The sequence below is a fragment of the Embiotoca jacksoni genome, unplaced genomic scaffold (genome assembly GCF_022577435.1).
Source record: "Embiotoca jacksoni isolate LCO1_2020_lvr unplaced genomic scaffold, fEmbJac1.0.p SCAF_7, whole genome shotgun sequence".
Lineage (NCBI taxonomy): Eukaryota > Metazoa > Chordata > Actinopteri > Embiotocidae > Embiotoca > Embiotoca jacksoni.
This window is the reverse complement of record NW_027185425.1, coordinates 5,239,309-5,260,887: the sequence shown is the minus strand read 5'-3', so window position 1 is coordinate 5,260,887 and position 21,579 is coordinate 5,239,309. Positions and strand designations below refer to the sequence as shown.

Below are 21,579 nucleotides of genomic sequence, written 5' to 3'. Positions count from 1 at the left end.
TTGTGCATAACAAGATTGATCACCTGATCGTGTTTCCACAACCATAAGATGTCGTAAGGCAACTGGAAATCAATGCGCTTCTGTCTCAGGTACTTCCCTGAAAAATCAAAACAAGAAGGGGAAATTCAGGGAGAGAAAATTAAGTTGAATCAATAGAGAAGAAGGAAGTCATTTTGGCCATATAAGTGAATCAGCGCTACATTCAACTAACTGAGAAATCCAACTTCATAAGCCAGGCCAATTATCTTACACCAAATACAGACACATGACAGATTTTCGCACACCTTTAACAACATACATGAAGGACTTTTACTCGTATAGTGTTCAAAAACACTGGTCACTTAATTATTACGCACTCAAATTTATTTTAACAATTCAACAAAACTTACCAACATGTATTGGAGCAGGAAACAATCCATAATCATGTTCCCCAGGTATGTACTCTAGCTTCTCTTTCTTTAACTGTAGAAGCTGACTACGTGGGCTACAAAAGAGGTAAAGAAAAATGTGAAAGAAGGTCAATAGCGGTGCAGAAAAACAACATATGGTGTGTGTTGCTAGATAAACATGAGAAGAAAAAAATGATTTTGTTTAAGATGTGTTTGGGACTCACTCTTCGGTCTTGTACACATCAGAGTAAAGCCCTGCTTTCTGAAACTTTTTCTTCGGAGGTCTGGCTGCCCTCTTCTCTCGTTGGCTGGTTATGGGCATGGGCGGAGCTTGTTCCCTGGAGACCGTGGCTGGGCGCTCCGGGGAGCAGTGGCCATCTGGCTTGCTTTCCATTGGACTAAAAATAGAACCATGACTTGGTATCTAGTGACAACTGGACTTAATAAATGTTCCTATACATACCAGCACTGAATCCTAACATTAATAATCACCGTCCCACAGCTGAGACGTTCAGGTATAAAGGTTAATGTGCAACGGTGCAAGGAAAAAATGCTTACCCATGAAAGTGCTGGAGCTCGTCTTGGGTAAGCCACATCCTTCCTGTCCCAGCTTTGGATCTTGCCACCAGGTTTCCCAGGTTCTGCTCTCTGTCCGGCAATTGCTCCTCAGTCTCTTCTACCTCCCTGTTCTCTTCCACCTCCTCTTCCCCATCCCCATCTTTCTCCCAGTGCTTCCTCTTCTGACCTTTTCTACGCTGTCCCTGGACCACTGCCTCAATGGCATCTGTCACGGTATCACCCTCCCACCCTCTTCCTACCGCTAGCCGTTCTCCCGCTCTGTCCCTGTGTCGGGTCTGATTCAACTCAACCACAGGGGGTGGAGACGGTGGCGGGGAGGGTAACGGGTGTTTCCTGGGACGTCCCGGGCCCCTCTTCTTCACCACGTTGTTTCCTGTACGAGCCTGTCTCTGCAGCTTCTTGGCACGCAGGATTTTGTTGACGTGGTACAGGCTGTGTTTGGATGGTTGTGCCCGGTGGGAGTAGTGGGGCAGGGAGGCATCCAAGCAACAGTCCTGAGAGGGAGAGAGGCAGGAGGAGGAAGCAGAGCCGTGGGAGTGAAACAGTGGAGGTTGGTGATGGTGCTGCTGCCGATGGTGCAAGGATCCTTCAGGCCCCTCAGAGGTCGGCAGGGCAACTCCTCTCGTCTGGATACCTGATGAACCTGGAAAAAGAAACAGCAAAGTAATACTGCATATTCAGCATTAAAACAGCAGGGCACACAGAGCAGTTTCTTAAAGGTTCTTAGCAATGGCAAGAGGCATTTGGACAGTTTATATGTCAACACTCAGAAACCTGAGTAATACCATTTTCTTTTTCTTTTAGACCCTTTGGATCACTTTTTATTCTCATGTACATCTTTTCGGAAACTGCTGCTCTTTTCCATTATCGTTATACTCATTTCACCCTCATCTTCCACTTTCACCTTCTCGCTTTTCATCCTTTGACAGCAAAACACTGCTTCACATCCTACATATATTCCTCCAAATGCCAAAAACAATAAATCTAAACGCATAAAAAAAAAACTTGGCTAAGGGGAAGAAGTTGACGCACCAATGAAAACATATACAAAAGGGCCAAGGGTAAAGAAACTTAATCATTAGAAACATCATAAAAGTATTATTACTTGTGTATTATTATTATTATTATTATCATATATTATTATTATTATTATTACTACTACTTGTTATATTACTGGTCTAAGTCAAACAACATCATTAATTCAGGCTCTGTGACATCAGAGCACCCAAACATGCAACTCACTGAGAAAGATAAGATCAGAGCGGGATGACCAGTAAACTAGCTAATTAGTAGAGTTGAGCACACTTTTAACCATCACCTGACCCCTGCTCCATTCCCATGGGTTGTGTGAACGGTTTGACTTCTTTTTTCCTGAAATGTAAATTAGCTTTGAACCTGCAGATTTGGATGGAAACGTACCAATTCGCACCAGCTCTTTTGTACTACAGCTGGCCTCCCGTACACTCCTTTTTTCCCCCACATCCCTCTTGTCAGTGTGCATTTATCTACAATGTCATTCCCTACTTGTCTTGTGTGCCGGCCCAGTCCGCACCCTTGGCCACCCCTATACCTTCACAGTGCTGTCTGTGACCACTGAGTGACCCAGTGTCCCGCTCTGTAATCCAGGATTACCCTGTCTTGGTTTGAACTGCACCATGCTGCCTCAACAGGGGCCTTTCAGCTTGCCATTTTACTCACAGACAAGCACATAAACATCAGGTAAAACTGACACACACGCACACAGACACACAGACACACACACATCAGGCTTAGAGGGCATTCAGAGAGGCACGCCAATGAAGCAAGATCTTGGCCAAAGCACTGTCTTGCATCAGCAACATTAGCTCAGCCCAGGTGCTGGGTGAACTGATGAATAGAACTCGGCCTCACATTGTGGGCTTTTGAGGGAAAAGTCTACTAAATATAGCATGTTAACAAAATACTCCACCCCTTCAGTAAGATGAGCTCTAGCAGAAATGCTGTATCAACTGTGGCCAACTGTGGCCATGCGCATTCACAGAAGAGCCAGTTTAAGTAATTCCGCATTCTTTTTTTGCCAAGCCGGTAACCACTAGTAAGAGCTACCAAATGTCAGACAGCGTATGCACAGGGGATGTCACCGACTCTTTCAAGGGGAATTTTTTTTCACCAAAATAAGTGGCCCATTTCACTCAGTATTGCATTTTCTCAGATGGGGGGACAGCTGAGGGAGCTACCGAGACAGAACTGATCATTTTCCTGTGTTGTTTGTTCTAGCCACAACTGAGGTATGGGTGGTTCCAGTGGTAACCACAACACAATCTCTCAACACACAATGAAGGATTTTCAAGAGATAAACATGCTTCACTCTGTAGAGATCAAGCAAACTTTAAGATCCAATTTGCTGAGCCATATGGCAACGTTTGGAAGGGTTACTGCCCAAATACACGATCCAGGAATTAGTGCTGGATCTAATTGATTGCACACTGTTCTAGTTTCACCATAGCTGCACCAAGTCATAAAGCTCATCAGGCATCAGCCAATCATATTCAGACACAGGATTGATAATACAAACGCATCAGAACTATTTTTGGAAAACAAATTTGGTGTACAATTGACTCCAGTAACCTTTTACAATGTCACCACTTATTTGGGTCAAAAGATGTTCTGTGCTGAATTGCTCATCAAAGTCACAAGCTTGCAGAGTTACATGATTAATAGAAGATAAAAAAAATTCTGTGAACGGAATCGCCAAGAGCAAATAAATTAAAATAGCTCTGTGCTGCTACTGTTGCTGCAAAGTGTTTTCTGTTAAATAGATCATGTTTATGCTGTTGTAACATGTATCAATTCATCACGGCATGCTCTGCTGCAGGCCGCCTATTCATACAGATCCCTTTACAGTCTTACTCAACCAAATTAGACCTACCTAACTCTCTCCTCTCTGCTGACGTTGAGCGATCTTTCCTCATCGGCCGATCCATGTGGGTGAAGCTGGAGCTCTCTGCAACTACCTCGGCCTTTCTGCTTCTGCCCCCCTTCAGTGAAGTGCGGGTCAGAGCCGAGGCAAACAGATTTGTAAGGTTTGGAGAATCACGGGTTTCTACATCCTCTGTGGGAGTGAGAGGCTCCTCATCCTCGGTCTCCGAGCAGCCCGCTGGGTCCTCCGCCCGTCCATCTGAGAAAGACCCCTGACCGGGTACCACTTGACTCCGTGAAAGTTTCGAGTAGTCTGCTTCAGAGCTGCCCATTCTGAACCAGGACTCAACTGGGTTGTGGCCTTTAGAGCTGCTACCCAGTGCAAGTCTGGAAGGTCCTAGACATGACATGGAGCTCTCTTTGCGCTTGTACCTTTCTGCAGATGAGGACGAGGAGGAGGAAGGGGAGTTGGCAGAGGTGGCAGCAGTTGGCTTGCTGGCACTGGTGCTGGTGCTGGCGGTGTCGCGTCCAAAGCGGCATCGTTGTAAAGAGTCTGCCATTCCTAAACTGCCAACTCGCTCTCCTTTACCTGATGTTCCACTTTCAGAAATCCCTGCACTAGCCCGGCTCCCTGATCCACCTCTTGCTGATTCCTCCCTGTCCTCCTCAGCACAGCGCTCTCTGTGTTTGTGTCTGTGTTTGTGTTTGTGGTGCCAGTTGAAGGAAAGCTCAGAGGACATGGGTGGGTACAGGACAGGGGACCTTCCTCCACCAAGGTACTCCTGCCTAAGCAGCTTATGTTTTTTCTTATGAAATTTGGAAGGGTTCAGCAAGAGATGTGAAGGGTGATGATGGTGCATGTAAGACGTGGGGGGAGGAGGGGGGAAAGATGGCGAGTGGTGAGAGTGGTGTGATGGGGCTGTGTGGGGTGACTGGTGGTGCGGGTGGGGATACAGAGCACTTGCTGGAGGATAGCCTCTGTAATACCCCAACCCCAAGGGCCCAGATGAGTAAGGAACACTGTAGGAGGGGTGGTAGAAACCTCCACTGGAGAGTGGGAACCCTAGCCCAGGTACAAAGGGAACCTCAGACATGGACTCCCTCAGTTTGGGAGGCCGTCCCCGTTTCTTCTTCATGTCTGGTTTACGAACATAGTGCAAGGGGTCACAGGAGTATGCAGGATGAGAGTAGAAACTGCCAAAATTAACCCTGAAGATGGTAGGCAGGAGGTCCCTGTGAACATAGTGATGTGGAGGAGGGCCACTCGTGCCCCCTATGCCACCACTGGCCCTGTTCCCCACCCCTGGCACTCTACTTGGTCCCGCTGCTATGCCTATTCCACTGCCAAGCCGGTGCCCTGTGGTACGATGAGCAATCCGTATTTCACTTAGTCTCACAACTATCTCATCTAACTCAGCAAGAAAGTCTGGGTCAAGCCGCCGGGAGCGCAGCTGCAAGTACTTCTTCTTGCGTTTCCGCTTCTGTCTCTTTAGCTTGTCGTAGCCAGGGCATCCATGGCTGCGGCGTTTACACTTGTGCTTATGTTTCTCCTTGTGTCCCATTAGGGAGGATGCGGGGGCTGCTGGGTGAGGTCTCCGGGGATCGGGTGATGACCTTGCCCCGTGGGGTGATGGAGAGGGTGAGGGATGTTCCAAGAGCACAGTTGAGTGTCGACGCCTGCCTCTGGAATTAAGGCCCATCCCTGGACCCATCGCTGAACCAATGACCCCTGGCATTAATAATCCACTGCCCATCCCAGGTGGCATCCCGATTGCTCCGAGGCCACCTGCCCCTCCAGCTTTCTCACCACGGTCAGAGGTGCTGTTATTATCTGTTCCTATACCGCTGTCGCTGGGCACCGTCTCCTCACTGTGTGACTCACTAACTGGTGATGGAGTCGCTTCTTTTAGCTCACTCAGGGGGGCAGGGGAGGTAGGATGGAGTGGCCTGGGAGGGGAAAGCTTATGGTAATGGTAGTGCTGCCTGTAATGATGGTGGTGGTGATGGTATCCACGGCAAGATGACTTTTTCTGGGAAGCTGCTGTGGCCATTGATGATGACGTCGCGCCTAGCCCTGGGTTACGAGGATTAGGGGCTGAAAAGGTGGGGGGAGGGAAGGAGAATGTGTTGTGGCCATGATGGGAGTTAGAGTAGTGAGAGTGACCTGCAAAATGCACTGAGCCTGGCTCCACAAAGCTGGCATCACTGATGGGACTGTGGCCTCCACTAGATTGTGAGAGGGAGGGAGAAGGAAAGACCTCTGAAGAGGAGAGCTGGTGCTGATGCAGAGAGAGCGATTGATGGTGATGGAGAGGTGAAGTGGTGTTTGGAGATAGAAAGGGTTCTGGTGGTGGCGTGGTAGCTGTGCCATTAGCTGCTGCTTTTGGTTTACGGCCTCTCCTTTTACCCATGTATATTGTGCCCTTTTTACTGACATTAATTTGTGGCCCTAGTTTTCCCCCAAAAGAGGCCGCCAGGGAAGACAATGATTGGGTTGCAGCCTCCACAGAGCCAACCACCCCACTGGTGGTGCCTTTAGGGGTGTCTTCTGTTCTTGGGCCTAAAAGGATTTGACTGAGTATACGCTTCCTCCTTACACTTTTCATCTTATTTATCTTGCCAATAATAGTTTTCATGATAAGCTGCCCGTTTCCTTTGCTGCGGAACCATTTGTCTCCCATGTCCCCTGCTTCTGGAGCCAATGTGGGAGGCTGACCCTCCTGGGGTAAGGTAGGAGGAAGGCGCTTGGGGCGTCCACGTTTTCTAGGCATAGGTTTAGGTGGGTTCAGGTCCACCTCTGGATGAAGAACAGGTGGGTCCTGCTCTTCTTTGGACTTCAGCAAAGATGAAAAGACCTTTGAGGGAGCCAACTTGTTAGGGGTGGTCCCACAGGCCGGGGAGTCAAGCCTCGGCATTTTGGACTTTGGCCTTCCCCTTTTCTTAGGCTGGGGTGGGAAGAGCTGTGACACTGAACTTTGTGGCACAGGATTTGGTTTGACCTTATTTGGGTTGGGAGGCCTGCCTACAGTTCTTTTAATCGGCGGCAATTGCGTTTCCAAGCTTGAAGGTAAAGGCATGATGGTTTTGTTCTCATTGAAGGGACTTTCCTGGCCTGTTCTTTGACTCTGTGTCTTGTTCATAACACGGGACCAGCGAGGTTTCCTGCCCCTGCGTTTTTTAAGGGGTTTGCTGTCCTGCTCTGCGGGAGAGTCGAGGGATGAATCAGGAGAATCATCCCTAAGAGGTGTTGCTGGGCCTTCTTCATCATCCGGCTCCGGTGGAGAAGGTGCCCTCTGTCTAACAGACTCAGAGGGACTGCCAGCCCGTCCAGATCGGCTGCTATCCCGGTTGGGACTGCGCTTACTCGGACTAGAGCTCTTCCCCCTCTCAACTCGCAATGACTGATTACTTGCCCCCTTGTCTTTCCCATCTGGCTTTCCTGTTCCTGTTGAAGGAGGGCACTTGGTTAAGTCTCTGGGGCTGTCCCTGTCTTGCTCCCTCTCACCTGCACTGCTTTCCTCTGCCAGGGCAGGGGACTCTCGTGCATGATGTCCTTGTGAGGGCACAGGGGAGCCAAGGTGACTCACTGCACTCACTATCCTCTGCTCAGCTGAGGTGGAGGAAGAGGATGAAATAGGACAAGATGGTGAGGATGTGGTGTGGGGGACGCAGTGAGCAGGACGTGACTGTGTCTTTGAAATGCTACTGTTGCTGTTGTCATTGTTGCTGTCCTTTGACATGGCTGACAGGCGGTTATTGCCATAGGTGAATGATGGACTGCTGCTGCGACTACTGCTGTTGCTGCTGCTCGTGTTGATGCTGTTGTTGCCGCTGCTGCTACTAGCTTTTTCAGCCCCTTCCAAGTCCTCCTTCATCAGTGGTGTCAGGGTGGGTGAATTTTCCATAACACTGTCTCTGTTCCTAGAACCATAGGGCCTACCAGGTGGTCTTGACACAGGAGGTGGAGGAGAAAGGTGAACCATTCTTGAATAGGTGTTCCTATTAGCCATTGCCCTGTCTCGTTGCTTTGCTGTAGGAGCCATAAAGCCTGAGCTTGGGAGAGGAGGAGTAGGATCAATCTTTGCGGGTTTGGCCGACTTGGGGGTCTTTGATGGTGGGCAAGTCGCGATAAGTTGAGCTAATTTCTCAGTGACTGTGGGCGCTCCCCAACTTTGAACACCCTTATCCTTGTCTCTCTGACTTTCTGTGCCGTAGGTGTATTGTGGAGTGTTGACACCTTCGAAGCTGGGTTCTTTTGATGCAGGTATTGGTGGAGAGGGTGGCGATGTCCGGGGGTTGGATTGTTGAGTCGGTGTTTTCTTCCCAGAGGAATGCGTTTTGCTGTCTGGTGGAGGGCGATGAAGGTTCAGGGGTCTCTCAGATGTTGTGGAGGCTGCTTTTGTGTCTGACTTTGAATCAGACTTGCAATCTATCTTTGGTGGTCCCTGCAAAAAAAAAAAAAAGAAAGAAAAAAAAAGGTAGGTGATTAATAATTACAATCAAGAAATACACTGCCCAATTTCTACATTACAGGGTTGCATGTATAAAGTTAATTGCTAAATTCTTGAGCTATTTTTAAGCAAAGTATTAAACACATACATTTTACAATGTGGGAAAACAACAGCTACGGTGCGAACTAAATCTGACACACCTGGCCAGAGACGGCCTCAGCTACAAGTAGAACAATCAATCAGCAATTTGTAAAGAACCATGTGCAATATTAAACGTGTATTACCTTCTGATGTATGGTACCAGAGTTAGCTTTAACTTAATTTGTATCTATTGTCCTGTGACAGGTCACAATTAAAACACATGCGCAGGGACAGAGCAACACAAAACAAGATTTTACAAAAAAGGTAAGGTAGCGTAATACAAAGTTACACATAGTATGCCATCACACACTTACACACACTCACACCAAAAGCAAGATTATCGCTTTACACTTTTCCAAACTTCTATTCATGGATAAAATTTTCAGCCCAGTGCTGCTTCATGAGCTTACCCCGGGGGGAGGTAGGGGAGGGGGGCGTTTACACTCAATAACACATAGGGTTAGATTGGGGACAGAGAGGAAGAGCTAGAGAGAGGTCACGCAGGGATGGGGGTGGAGAGGACATGGCCAGGCGGAGACAGAGGACAGGCAATACAGACCAAGGGAGATTGGAGGGGGCGGTGTGTGTGGTGAATAGAGGCAGGCCAACAGAGAAGACAAAGAAAACTAAAGAACAATTTATGATCTGCTCTTTATCTGTGCAATAACACAGTGATTACTAGGGTAGCCTTGTTGTGGACCACAGCTTTACCAATGTACACGAAGTAGAAATCATAAATTACAGGAGTATACTGCTTATACTGTATTTACTTTTGGCAAAGTGGGAAACTAATGCCGATTAAAAAAATACATAGATTGACAATGTTCTCCCTCCTTACCCTTTTCGCTGGAGCACTCCCGTTGACTTGGGAGGGTGACAGGGTGGTAGTGCTGGCAGCAGGAGGAGCAGCCGGCGGTGGTGTGGGAGCTTTAGCGGAGGAAGCTGATGAAGATGATTGGCCCGGCGGTCTGTTTACACTGGGACTCTTTTCCCTCTCTTTTTCCCTGCCATGTGAAGGACTCTGGTTCCGACTGGCCGTCACATCACCTGTAGTTCCTGCACGGTTTCCACGAGCGCCACCTCCTCCGCGGCCTGTATGCCTCACAGTGGCCCTGAAGGCTGGTCGGCACACATAGTTCTCCAAGATCTTAGGGGGCTTTTTCATGCGTTTTGCTTGAAGACCAATCTTAAGTTTGACATTGCCCTCGGACAAGCTGCTCTCTTTGATGGAGAAATGAGACTGGTCGCCACTGGCTCCTCCTGCACCTGCACCTCCTGCACCAGCTGAGACCGTGGCAGTGCCCTCCTTCTCTCTGTCCCTCTTCTTTTCCTCCTCTTCATCTTTCTTTCCACCCCCTCCCTCCTTCTCTCGCTCCCCTGTGGGAGCACCAGAGAGAAGTGGGGGTGGAGTTGCAGTTCTCCCCTGAATCTTCTGATCCATCAGAACTTTAGGGGGTGTTCAAGTGTATTAGGGAGTGGATGTTGTGGATGCCAGGTAGAGTTTTTGTCTGGGGATGGGATAGGGGTGAAGGGGGAAAAGGGGGAGGGGGATAACGGTGAGGGTGAAGCGCTCCTTGTTTTGAGGCGGCTTCTTTCCCTTCCTCGGCTGTCCAGCCCTCTTTCTCCGTCCTTCAACTGTAGCGGGGGGGAGAGACAGGTATAGCAGGGAGAAAGAAGAAAAGGGAGGGTGGAGGAGACAAAAACAAATTCCACATTAGTCACTGCGACACAGAACATCAACCAAAGACTGACGGTTGTAAAAGGTGCCCTACAACTAAGAAGTATAAAATGAATGATGGGGGGAAAGCAGATGGAGGGTAACAATTTTTTTTTTTATCATCTATTTGGTTAGAGGCTGTCCTTCACCCTGTCTGGGTGACTTTTTATGGTGTGCTCGTCCTCACAGCCTATAACAATGTGTGACCTATTTACACAGACATGCCTCTTCCACCTGAGAAATGTAACCTTAAGCACAAGGACTCTGAATTGTCCACCTGCAATTTACAAAGCCCACGTTTTCCAGTCAATAGTTAATCCCACAGCACTGCCAAGTGTTACAGGGTAAGATGCCGAATGAGCAATCCCTGAAGTACCCTCATTAGTTGCAGTGAAAGCAGTTGCCTGCGATAGTGGCAAACAGCTCATACCCTACGTTAGCACAGCAGCAGCAGAGAGCAGCAGGCTTCTTAATTGTGTTCCTTAGAGGACAGCCCAATTCAATGAAGTTGTCTACGGCTCCCCATGGCCACTGAGTGATTTAATGCGGATTCGCCCCCAAGCAGGTGCTTTCTGTGGGTGAAGTCATTTGGAGGCAATTCAGAACTGTGACCTCAGCACATTGGGTCCTCTGGGACTAGACAGAGGATCCGGCCGCCTTTCCCAGCCTTCGCCAGCAGCAACTGAGAGTGAGTGATAGAGCGTCAACGTGCCGGCGGTTTCTCTGAGCCCTACATTAGCAAGGAGCACTAAAAGAACTACTTAGTGGAGCCTCAGGAAAGTCATACAAGTCGTCACATCAGTAAAACGTTGTAGCAGGAGGTAAAAGGAGTCTGCAATTATACCATGTTTGTTTTGGATTATGACTGTGGAAAACAGTAGTAGAGATTTTTTGTTGTTGTTGTTGAACCACACAGTAAACGCAGCACAGTTTTTGGAGCCTCGCCTGTAGTTCCCCCACACCCTCCTTTCTGTGTATACTTCAATTACTCACTCCATTTTGCCTCAAAACGGCGGACTCCCCCACGCTACACATACCACACTCAAATCACACCTCCCTCTTTTCTTTAACACTCCATCAATCGCTGTGCTCTTTCCCCGTTTCCTCAAAGCTTTTCCATCCTCTTCCTCTATTTCGTAAACTTGGAAAACAGCACACAAACTCAAGTCGCTGCCTCCCACTTTAATCAAAACCACATTTCACTCCTCACCCACCCCACCAACTCGGTTCCCCGTGTCCTTCTTGTGCACAGTGACAAATGTTCTCCTCATTCTTTCATACTAAACACTCACAGTGATGTGAGCCGCTTCCGCTGCCTGACAGCAGGTATGCCAAAATTAAGCCACTGTAGTACCTAACTCTGCGAGAGGCTACCGACAAGTCTGGAGAAAAGCCTCCTAGAGAGTCAAAACATTCCTCTCATCTCTAACAAGCTCAGCCTGGTCATTTACTGGCACTTGCTCTCCTCCTAATAATCTGGTACTGGTATGAATCACTTTCTTATTTCTGTTTGATTAGTCCAAATACCAAAACCATATAACTTTTTCATGTTTGGCATCGAGGTCATTTTGCTTTTACAAAACCGTTAAGACTGCACACAAGTCGTTTCATTTTCACAGTCATATTGCAAAACAAGGGAGTAACAACACTCTTGGTTTTGAGGACTGACATCAGTCATGCTATCTGACTCTTGTTTGCTTTTACTTTAAGCGCAATAACAAGGAGTTCAAGTAGAAAAGACGGTATAATAAAACGAGAACGAATGTAAAAAAAAAGAAAAAAAAGAAAATACTTTAAATCCCAGAGGATCAATAATCAATATCAGGCAAACAACCTAAGAAATGGCAGAGCAGAGGAACGTAGTAAACAACTCCCCCCCTCTCCCTCCCTCCCATTTCTTTCCTCCCTCCCCTCCTTTCTCTCCCTCCTCCACTTTTGCACACGTTGTTCATAACTGCTGATTTCCCTTTGGCCATAGCAATACTATCCAACCCGCCCACCCCCCACATCATTCACATGAGGGCTGGAGTCTGCCCCGAGAGCTCCCTGTCACTTCCAGGACTTTTCCTCCATCGCTATTAGCAGAGCCGTGCTCAGGAGGGGGAGAGCAGCCAAATTCCTTTACTACTACCATCGGTTTGTACCATGTCACAGCGGAAGTGCCGTGTGCTTGTAGAAGACAAATGCCCTTAAAGGAAATATGCGGCTCTAAATGTTTGAACCCTGAAGGTTTGATAATTGCAGCTGAGGCTGCAATAAAGCCGAACGAGATGACAGGTGTCAGTCGGCCCTGCACTGTGCAAACAGGGAAGTTAACTTTGTGTTGTTAACTGGCGGTGCATAACATTTAGGTATAGCATTTAATTGAGCACGCTTTCCCGCATGTCATGCACAAAAAACAAAACTAAAAACGGGGCTGACCAGCAAAGGACTGAACAAACCAACCAAATAACGTTATCTGCTTTCGGTTTCCTGTACAGTCAACACTGCCCAAGGGGATAACTCGCGAAGATCACCTCGTAATTTTCACCGCAATTGTTCGTGTTCATGTTTACTCAGAGAAGACATCACGGTTTAGTCATACTCGGAATAGCTGTCTAAAGCTGAAGGAAAGGCAGATGTGCTCTTCGCAGTTTCCCAAAGCACCGTGCAATGCAGGCAAGGGACGCAGAAAACATGTACTCGTGGGTAAACATTAGCCTATTCAAATCTGGCTGTGAAAACATGACCAGCAGTGAGCAATACTTGCAAAGGGTAGGATTCACTTTGAAAAAAATAATAATAATAATAATCAATTTCACTCACCTCTGAAATTGTCCAGAAACGGTGTTCACATTATTTGGCTCTGTGTCCTGCCTTCGTATGTATCAACGTGGTGGCCACATCATTTCATTTTCCAACAGCTGAAATACCAAAACATGAAGAAAAAAAAAAAAAGAGTCACATTTGGATTTCCATCACAGATACTTTTAAAGATATCACATGTACCACGAGCTGCAGGGACGACCCTTAAAAAAAAAAGGAGTACGAGTGCAAATGTTTGTGCTGCCAAACTAGGTCAAAAAAAGGTGTTAGAAAAAGAAGAAGAAGAAAAATCATGCTTGTAGCCACGGATCTAAACAAGAAATCACTGCACACCTACAAACCACTGCCAGCTGCAACACACAAAGTTGCGACGGTGGAAGATGTGAGCTGCACAAGCATCCCCCTTGTCAATTTTTTGTATTTTAATTTTATTTTTTATAATACTTGGAAAGAGCGGCGCTTATTAATAAAAAAAAAAACAGTACATTATGAAAGGTTAGTGCTTTTTTTTTTTGGTTACCACGTTAGTAGCTCACCATCCGTCCAGTAGTAGATAAGGCTGCTACGTTTTGTATCAATGGCAACTGGCAGCAGCTAACTAGCCATCTATCAGCAGCCTGTTTGAGGACGATTTGGGCAACAACAAAAAAAAAAAAAACGTCGCTGTGAACGGTCTTAACTTACAAAGCGAACAGCCTTAGTGAATACGCCGCACAAACCTCCCCCCCCCCCCTCGGGGGGGACGAGTGATGTACATAATCTTGCATCTCCGTCACATTCTCGTCGGCACTCGTGTTACTACATCTCGGCTACGACGGCTAACGCTGCACTAGCAAAAAAAAAAAAAAAAAAAAGGGGAAGCTAAAGCAGGAAAAAAAAAAAAAAAAACTCCCGACGCTCCTTCAAAAAAAAAAAAAAAAAAGAAGGCAAACGCACTATTAAATCGAGCGGAAAACCACACGCGAAAAATACGGCGGATTGTATCCCAGTGTTTTCCCCAAAAAAATAACAGACGCAGCGCTGTGTAGGTTATTAAAAAAAAAAAAAAAAAAAAAAAACACTAACTGTCAACAAAATGGCGGCTGCGTTGAATCAACACAGACCCGAAAATGGATCTCCCTCTATTTCTTCCTCCTCGGTGCTAAAAACAAAATCGTCTTTTCCTTACAGCGAACTGGTATCCGTGATATTTTCCGGAGATGCTCCGAATCCCGCTCCAAACGCGCCGTTAGCTGGGCCTGGATGTGTCAGCGCGGGCCTCTCTCGGTAATCGGGCCTCCATGTCTGCTCAGCCCGTATCGCTACTGTGTCAGTACAACACGGGCATTCTCAGTCCGCACAGAGGAGGGAGGGAGGAGGGAGGGAGGAGGAGGAGGAGAGGAGGAGGGAGGAGGTGAGGAGAGAAGAGGAGTGCAAATGTCGGTTGCACGCGGTTTCTGCGGTCCCTGGTCAATGACAAAAAAAAATGTCTGTGTTTGATTATTTCGCTATTTTCGGCGTGTTGAGGGCGTGTTGAGGCTGTTTTCTGGGCTGTTTTCTGGGCTGTGTTTTGAGGGGTGTGTTTGCTGGTATGCAACAGTCAACTGTCAAAACTGGCGGTGCCCGGTTTCAGCGGCCGCGGAGGGTCAACACGCCCGTTAAACGGCACCGGCTGGGGAAGGCAAACGAGAGCTTTATAAGCCTATAAATAAGCCCCGTCCGCTCTGAAAAGGATGTTGTTATTCTATTCTTGTTTGTCAGTCTGACTGACTAATCACGGCGAATTTACCTCGTTTTTGATAATGGATTAATGGACAATTTATAAGGAAGTCCATTGACTATTGGTGCTTGGCAATTTTCTCCGTTTCTATCAATTTATCAGCCAAAAAATGAAAATAATCGGTTTGCAGAGCTCAATTTTATTATTTTTTTTTTTTAGTGTAAAATCAATGGTAAAATCATCATTGCATATACCAACAACCAACCATAATAAATTCTTGGAAATAGTGAAACAAAAAGTGAAAAAGAAAAACCCACCAAGAACAACCTAATTAAAATATTAGTGTTTAAAAAAAAAAAAGTACCACAAAGGGAATTATTTGAATACATCAATACCAATCAAATTTAAATTGTTGTTAAAAGAACATTCAATGGTGGCAAATGCATGGAGTCAGACAGAGCACAGCCAGGGGATGGTTCAAGGTAATTTTAGCCATCCCGTATTGTAAGCATTATCAAAAAGGTAAGCTCAGTCAGTAAACTCTGGCTGCCCGTCATTGCTCCATGTAAAAAAAATCGGTCCAACAGGTTTAGTGTGCGATGACATGATTCAAAAGGATGCAACAAATCCTTATATTTGACACCTGGAACCAGCAAATGTTCATATTATTTGGTTAATAAATGACTTACAACTGTTCATCAATTATCAAAATTGGTGATTTCTCATTTATTATCATTGACTGTTCCATAAACTATTTGCATCAATACCATAACCAACAATTATATTCTGTGGAGGTTACATACTGTAAAGTGCTCCACTGACATAGCAGTGCATATTTTATATTTCAATTGATTACACATCTTTGGCTATATTTCACTGTACTATACATTTATCATCAAAGTCACGTAAACATTTGAATTGTATTTTAAGTCTATTGAGGTTTAAGATCTGACAAAAAAGTGTCACCTATTAAGCAGTTACAACATAACTGAACACAATGCAAATGACTCACTGAGAAGCCTCAGATATATGCACTCAAGCCAGTGAAACACAACAGTAACCCAGCTGAGGGTTTCATATCTGCCTCTGGCATAATTAAGGAAATAAAAGAATGTGCAGAGGTTGAGGGTCACAGGGTTAGGCTTTAATTACGTTTTTTTGGGAGAATACTTAATTAAGAAATCTTACCAAGAGAATAATGCAAAAATGTTACTTCACAACTTCCCACAAGTTCCCATCATTTTGACAACCAACAGCAGCTCAGTGGTGATTAGTTCTTGACAGCAAAGTCAGTCATTCAGAAAACCACCTAAGAGGGCAGCGTAGCGAGAAGGACACATCACCTCCACATCTTATCAGCAAACTGCTGGATCCTTTTGTGCACAGTGTAGCATAAAAAAAAAAAGTTGAATGTGTTGGAGTGGAGAACATAAAGGTCCTTAGCACAAATGCATAAATCAAGCGAGAGTTGAATCTGCAAATTGACTGTGATGTGCTTGATGTATTTTATTTCAAATCAGTTGGTGCAGAGGGTAAGGTCTGTGGTGAGAAGTGTGCCTCTTGAAAACAATAAAGGAGGTAGAGTTGTTGGCCTGTTTCTCAGATAGCCTGCCCCTCCTGTCGCTCTGTCCTGACAGAACGGGCTTCTGGGGGTTCTGACGTGGGTGGGAGGCTGTTGTCAACACCATCGAGGCTTTTGCGGCACACGGGGCAGGTATCGTGCTGAGAGAGGAGATAAAAATTATTAATCTGTCTGCAAAAACGAAGCGAACAGTCCACTATACACTTTACAAAGCATTGATACACCATTTGATAACAAAAAGTCCAGACATGAAAGACCAAAAAAACCTTTAAACCCCTCAACCCACTGACCACAAGTACTCCTCATCCTTACCAGCTCCAGCCAAGGCACTATACATTCACTGTGAAAGTAATGGAGGCAGGGAAGTTTCCTAACAGATTCCCCTGATGAATACTCCTCTCTACAAACTGGACACTCCAGTCGGCAATCTTGGAGAGAAAAAAGAAACAGAAAGTATGAGTGAATATAAGTTACTTCTACTTACATATAAGTAAGTGAGACAATACAGAGAAGTCACAAAATGTTTTCACTCATTCAGTCCTCAAATGAACAAGACAGATATATAATCTATTGCAATGTAATACAATAATACATTTCTACGGTAGTACTCAATAAATCATGGTTTAAGGGTAAATCATTCAAATATAACTAAAACTTTTTTTTTATTGCCAAGCTGAGTGATACTTTTCACTGGTGTATATACGTGGTGGGTGTTTATTTACACATTCATGAACTGTGTGTACATGTCTGCATTCAAGCCAAAAAAAACATTTATTTATGTTTAATGTGGCTCAAAACTATGGCCTTCATGGGTAAAAAGGTCTCCTCTTTACAGTAAAGAGGAGGAGAGGGAAGATTGCAGGAAGCAAGAAATGATAGGAGGAGGAAAGGAAGATAGGAAAAGGAAGAGGGAAAGAGATGTCATGAAAAAAGTGGAAAGGAAGAAAGAATGAAGGGGGAGAAAAGGAAAGATAGAAGTAGGGAAATAAGATATGAGAAGGAGACAAAAGATAAAAGGAGGAAAGGAAAGTCAAGAGGATGGAGCAAAGATAAAAGGAGACAAAATTTAGAAGAGAGAAGAAAGCAAAGGAAAAAGGTATGAGGAGGGAAGGATAAAACAGGATAACGAAAGATAGGAGGTAGAAAGGAAAATTATAGTAGGAAAGGAAAGAGGAAGAGGAAAGAAGAGTTTCCAGAAAAAAAGACAGGAGAAGGAAATTAACATAGTGAGGAGGTAAGGAATGACAAAAGGAACCCTGAGACAGAAGGAACGCAAGAAAAGATACAGGAGAAGGAAAGATAGAAAATGACGAGGAAAGATCTGAAAAGGCAGAAATTAATGAAATAGACGAAGAAGAAAAAAATACACAAGAGAGAAAGGAAAGATAGGACAAGGAAATTAAAGTTGTTAAGGAAGAAATGAGGGATTAGGGACAGGAAACATGAGAAGAAAAGAAAAAACAGGAGAAGGACAGTAGGACTGTAAATACAAATTCCAATGTCATAAATCAAAACTTTTAAACCCAGCTCCTAATCTGAGATGTACTGGAGTGACCAGGTGATCCAGTGTACAGTTTTACATGCGGGAATTCCCACCGGTCTGTTCCTGAGAGATGCAAACTGTTGGCAGGGATGAGATCATCTCCTTTTCGGCTGGGGGTGGACCTGTGTTCTCCAACTGTCCTAATAACTAGGTGAGTAGGAGAAGAAAGAAGGTGGAGAGTTGGGGTAAAGGCGGTCAAATGAATGGATAACAACGTGCAAACTATCCAGCAACTTGGTAAAAACAGATTTGGCGGGAAACAGACAGACGTGGTGGCAAGAGTGGGATATCTGATATTGAAAATACATTTATATTTTGTCAGTTTCATTACAAAAGGTTGAGAAAGAACGAAGAAGACGGAAATTATTTCAGAACTAATAACGCCGACACAGCGCTTCATAATCACCAGCTCTGATATTACTGACCTCTGTGATGACAGCGTCAAGACCTCCCTGACCCCACGCATAATCCCCTGGGTTGGAGTGCAACTGCAGCATGCTGGATCTAAAGAGACAATTTGAAAGAGAGCAGAAGAGAGACAGAGAGAGTGCGAGGGAGAGGGAGAAGGAGGGAGGGAGGAAGAGAGCGAGAGGAGGTTGTCACACACCGTTAGATGAAATCAAAAGCAAATGATGTGAATCGAAAATTAAAAAGCGTTTACAGTGCAGCTGGTGCAGCACCGGGGTTTCCGTTGTTGGCAAACAGGCCGGCCAAGAACTGCTGCACAATCCTTGAAAAAGCAAACACAGACGGCAAAGATGTCTGCTTTAGTGTGCTTTGAATAGAGTTTACTAGATATTCAACAGCTTCAAGACATACCATGCCTAAATTATATAACATTATCTGAAGACAAGTTAGTCAATCAACTGATGTATGAAGTTGTTCTCTTTAGTCAAAATGACTACAGGCATGACACGCTTTAAGAGTGTCACACAGCATACAGCACAGACAGCAAGTCTCATACTGAGCTGACTGCACTTTATTTGTGACTCTACATTTATGTCAGATGAAGAATAATGATTTCAACTCGTAAATATCATAAGATTAAAGAGAGATCCTGACAAAAAAAAGAACAAAGTGTTTGCTGATTACGTGAAGTAAGTGTAAGTATAAAAATGTAGTTTCAAACTGGTAATATGAATAAATTGTGAAAATGGTCTTCATGTTGTTATTCATGGGAAGATGATCAGTTAATCTGTTATCAGAAACAGGGTTGTTTTGCCTTTCTCTAGTACTTGTACTTGCTGGTTCAATTATGTTAACTGCCAGGAGGACAAAAAACAAAACAAAAAACTGTGGCACTCATGTTTCTGTGTACCATGTCCACGCACCCTTCCACTGAAGGCCTTTGTTCAGGCCTGGACGACCTCCCTTGTTCAGGTTGGGAGGGAAAATCGGGTTCTTCCGCCTCAGTGGTGCTTGATGATGCTGAAGAAGAAAGGCTCTGACCTGCAGATACCTGCTCGCCGTCATCTGGGTCGGAGTCGGAGGAGGAGGGGGGATGCGACAGCAGAGCAGAGCGCTCCATAAACAGCAGCTGCCATAACTTGGAGAGAAACCAGAGAAGCTGGGTGTCAAACAAAGCCTGAGAGAAAGAGGGGTGTTCTTATTAAAATGTCACTTGTAAGGACTTACTTCTGAGAACGAGTTTGAATCTTCAGTGGCAACAGCTGCCGTGCTGTCCTGCAGGAGACTAGACAGCAAAGAAAAGTCTGTCAGTGGTGTAAAACAAAAGTTTTTCAGTGCTTCCCACTGTTGTTCACCTGTAAAAATACTTACAAAATACTTGACACTCCATTTAACCTTCCTGCTGTACTCGGCTCTTTCGTTGCATCAAAATGGCTGCGAAAACGGGTCACGAAAGACCCGAGCGCAGCAGGAAGGTTAAACACCAAAACTGAGCTTTACCTGGAGTTTTCTGTCACCTCCTCAATGAAGCCAGAGTCACATCTGGGGCAGACAAAATCCTTAAGGAGAAAAAGAAATCATCACAACAGCATGGACACCAAAATGTCTTATCTCATTTCATACTTACAGGCCTTAATCTCCTCCTATAACAGCCTCTATTTATCATGACAATTCAGATTTGTATCATTAGATAATACAGCTGATGTGTTTCAAGGATGTATTTTTTGTCATCGCTTTTTCCCCTCTCTTCACGTTCCCTGTTATTTCTACAGGCAACTTAAAAAAAAAAAACTGAAGGCACAATGCAACAAACAAAAAAAAACAGCAGTAGCCTACACAAGTATGTGGGCAGGATTATCCTGGGGGAACTTTACATTCTAAAATACATTTCCAGTATTTTCAGAATATACTTGTAAAAATTGATAACTGAAGGTTTCCATATTTGAAAAACGGGGAATCTGGACAATTTCCAATAATTTACCAATTAACTGAATAATTGTGAACATCCAAATCACAGACAGTTATGGAAAAAGTACTCGGGTCCAATACCACAGTATGAAAAACTAGTAGTAAAAATCCTGCAAGTCCGGTAACCTTGTCCACTGCTTTTAGCCGAGTTGTAACTGAGAAATTAACTCCCAGCAAAAGATTTAAACAGTTATGTCTTACATCTGGGCTTTAGAAAAGGATGACAAATCAAACTGAACCAGAGGGGTAAAACGCCCCTTTTTGTGTGTCTGGGGCATTTGAACAGTTTTATGAAACCCAAGAGGGACCGTGTCCCTCTAACGTCTCACACGCAGTTGACAGTAGACAACTGGACACCAAGTCGCCAACAGTGGTGCTTCTAAATATGGCAACGTGAATCACCAGATTTTGCTCCCTCACTCTAATCTTAAGAGTCTTAGCGCATGCTTTACGCACATGAAACACCACCGCCTGGCTGTCATACGTGTGCTCCAACGATCCCATCATTTTTAGAGGAATTAGATAAGAATTAATCCGTTAAATCTGCCCCGATTTATTTATATATATATATATATATATATATATATATATATATTAAAAAAATAAAAATAAAAAAGCGCTCCGAAAATCTCCCAATTTCTGCCTTCGTGGGATCGCGGACAGCCCGCGGGACGGGAGCATGCGGAGCCGTAAACACTCTCCAAAGTGGCGACTCACCGGCAGTTTGGGGTCCGTCTCACTTTTACAGCAGTGACAGAAAAATCGGTGTTGTGGTGTATCCGCAGCCTCCGCCATCTTCACGGTGCAGCGTATGTCCCCGACGTCGGTGCAGCAGCAGCCCATAAAAGTCCCAGCCGGCGGTCAAACGGACCAGAGCAGTCCGGGAGGGTTTGACATGTCAAGAAAACCAAACCAAAACCAACACAGAGGACACGACACAAACCACGCGCTGTCGTTTCTATAAATAAAACCTCCAGGGGGAATATTTTTAGACAGATTACGCCATCGACAAAAATTCTGGCAAAAACATCCAACGGGGGGTGGAGAGGGTGGGGGGGAAGTGTTTTCCTTTATCCGCCGTTGCAGAGATCAAGTTGCAAAAGAACTGGAGCTCAAAAATAAGCAACAAGTTATCGACATGACGTCAAGGCTGCAGTTTCCTTCGAGTGTGTTGGGTGTCGCCAGAGAATAGAAGATAGTTGAGGGGGATTCTCTCTTTAAAACCTCCAGCTCCGCCAAAATGTCGTGAATCCAACACGGTTTATATGACACGGCTTAATCGCTAGTTTACATGGCAAACTAAACGGGCCGTTTCCTAGCAACGCAGGACCGTGACGGTAAACAATAGGAATAAACCAAATTAGGATGTTTGACTATTAAAAAAAAAAAAATTTAAATA

General features: G+C 45.2%; 2 protein-coding genes across 4 annotated transcripts in view; both read right to left on the bottom strand.

Annotated features, from left to right (window-relative positions):
- ash1l (ash1 (absent, small, or homeotic)-like (Drosophila)) overlaps nucleotides 1-14,320 on the bottom strand; it is a 29,361-nt gene extending 15,041 nt beyond the window's left edge. For 2 of the 3 annotated variants that reach the window (XM_069176999.1, XM_069177001.1), the window contains exons 1-8: nucleotides 14,149-14,320; nucleotides 12,981-13,078; nucleotides 9,297-10,093; nucleotides 3,877-8,311; nucleotides 948-1,611; nucleotides 614-787; nucleotides 390-484; nucleotides 24-97 (exon numbers count right to left, since the gene is read on the bottom strand). In XM_069176999.1, coding sequence (XP_069033100.1) covers nucleotides 24-97; nucleotides 390-484; nucleotides 614-787; nucleotides 948-1,611; nucleotides 3,877-8,311; nucleotides 9,297-9,899 — 6,045 coding nt within the window. In that variant the 5' untranslated portion in view covers nucleotides 9,900-10,093; nucleotides 12,981-13,078; nucleotides 14,149-14,320. Of the gene's footprint in view, nucleotides 1-23; nucleotides 98-389; nucleotides 485-613; nucleotides 788-947; nucleotides 1,612-3,876; nucleotides 8,312-9,296; nucleotides 10,094-12,980; nucleotides 13,079-13,664; nucleotides 13,768-14,148 lie in introns of those variants that run through there. The other variant, XM_069177000.1, reaches the window with a different exon arrangement.
- A 1,057-nt stretch (nucleotides 14,321-15,377) lies between these two features.
- On the bottom strand, nucleotides 15,378-21,385 carry rnf115b (ring finger protein 115b). Its single transcript, XM_069175997.1, has 9 exons — nucleotides 20,898-21,385; nucleotides 19,713-19,771; nucleotides 19,440-19,497; nucleotides 19,136-19,350; nucleotides 18,466-18,534; nucleotides 18,230-18,308; nucleotides 17,858-17,951; nucleotides 16,574-16,689; nucleotides 15,378-16,401 (listed from the first exon to the last, which is right to left on the bottom strand). The coding sequence occupies exons 1-9, from the start codon at nucleotides 21,021-21,023 to the stop codon at nucleotides 16,279-16,281; spliced, it is 939 nt and encodes a 312-aa protein (XP_069032098.1). The 5' UTR covers nucleotides 21,024-21,385; the 3' UTR covers nucleotides 15,378-16,278.
- Between the last annotated feature and the right edge of the window lie 194 nt (nucleotides 21,386-21,579).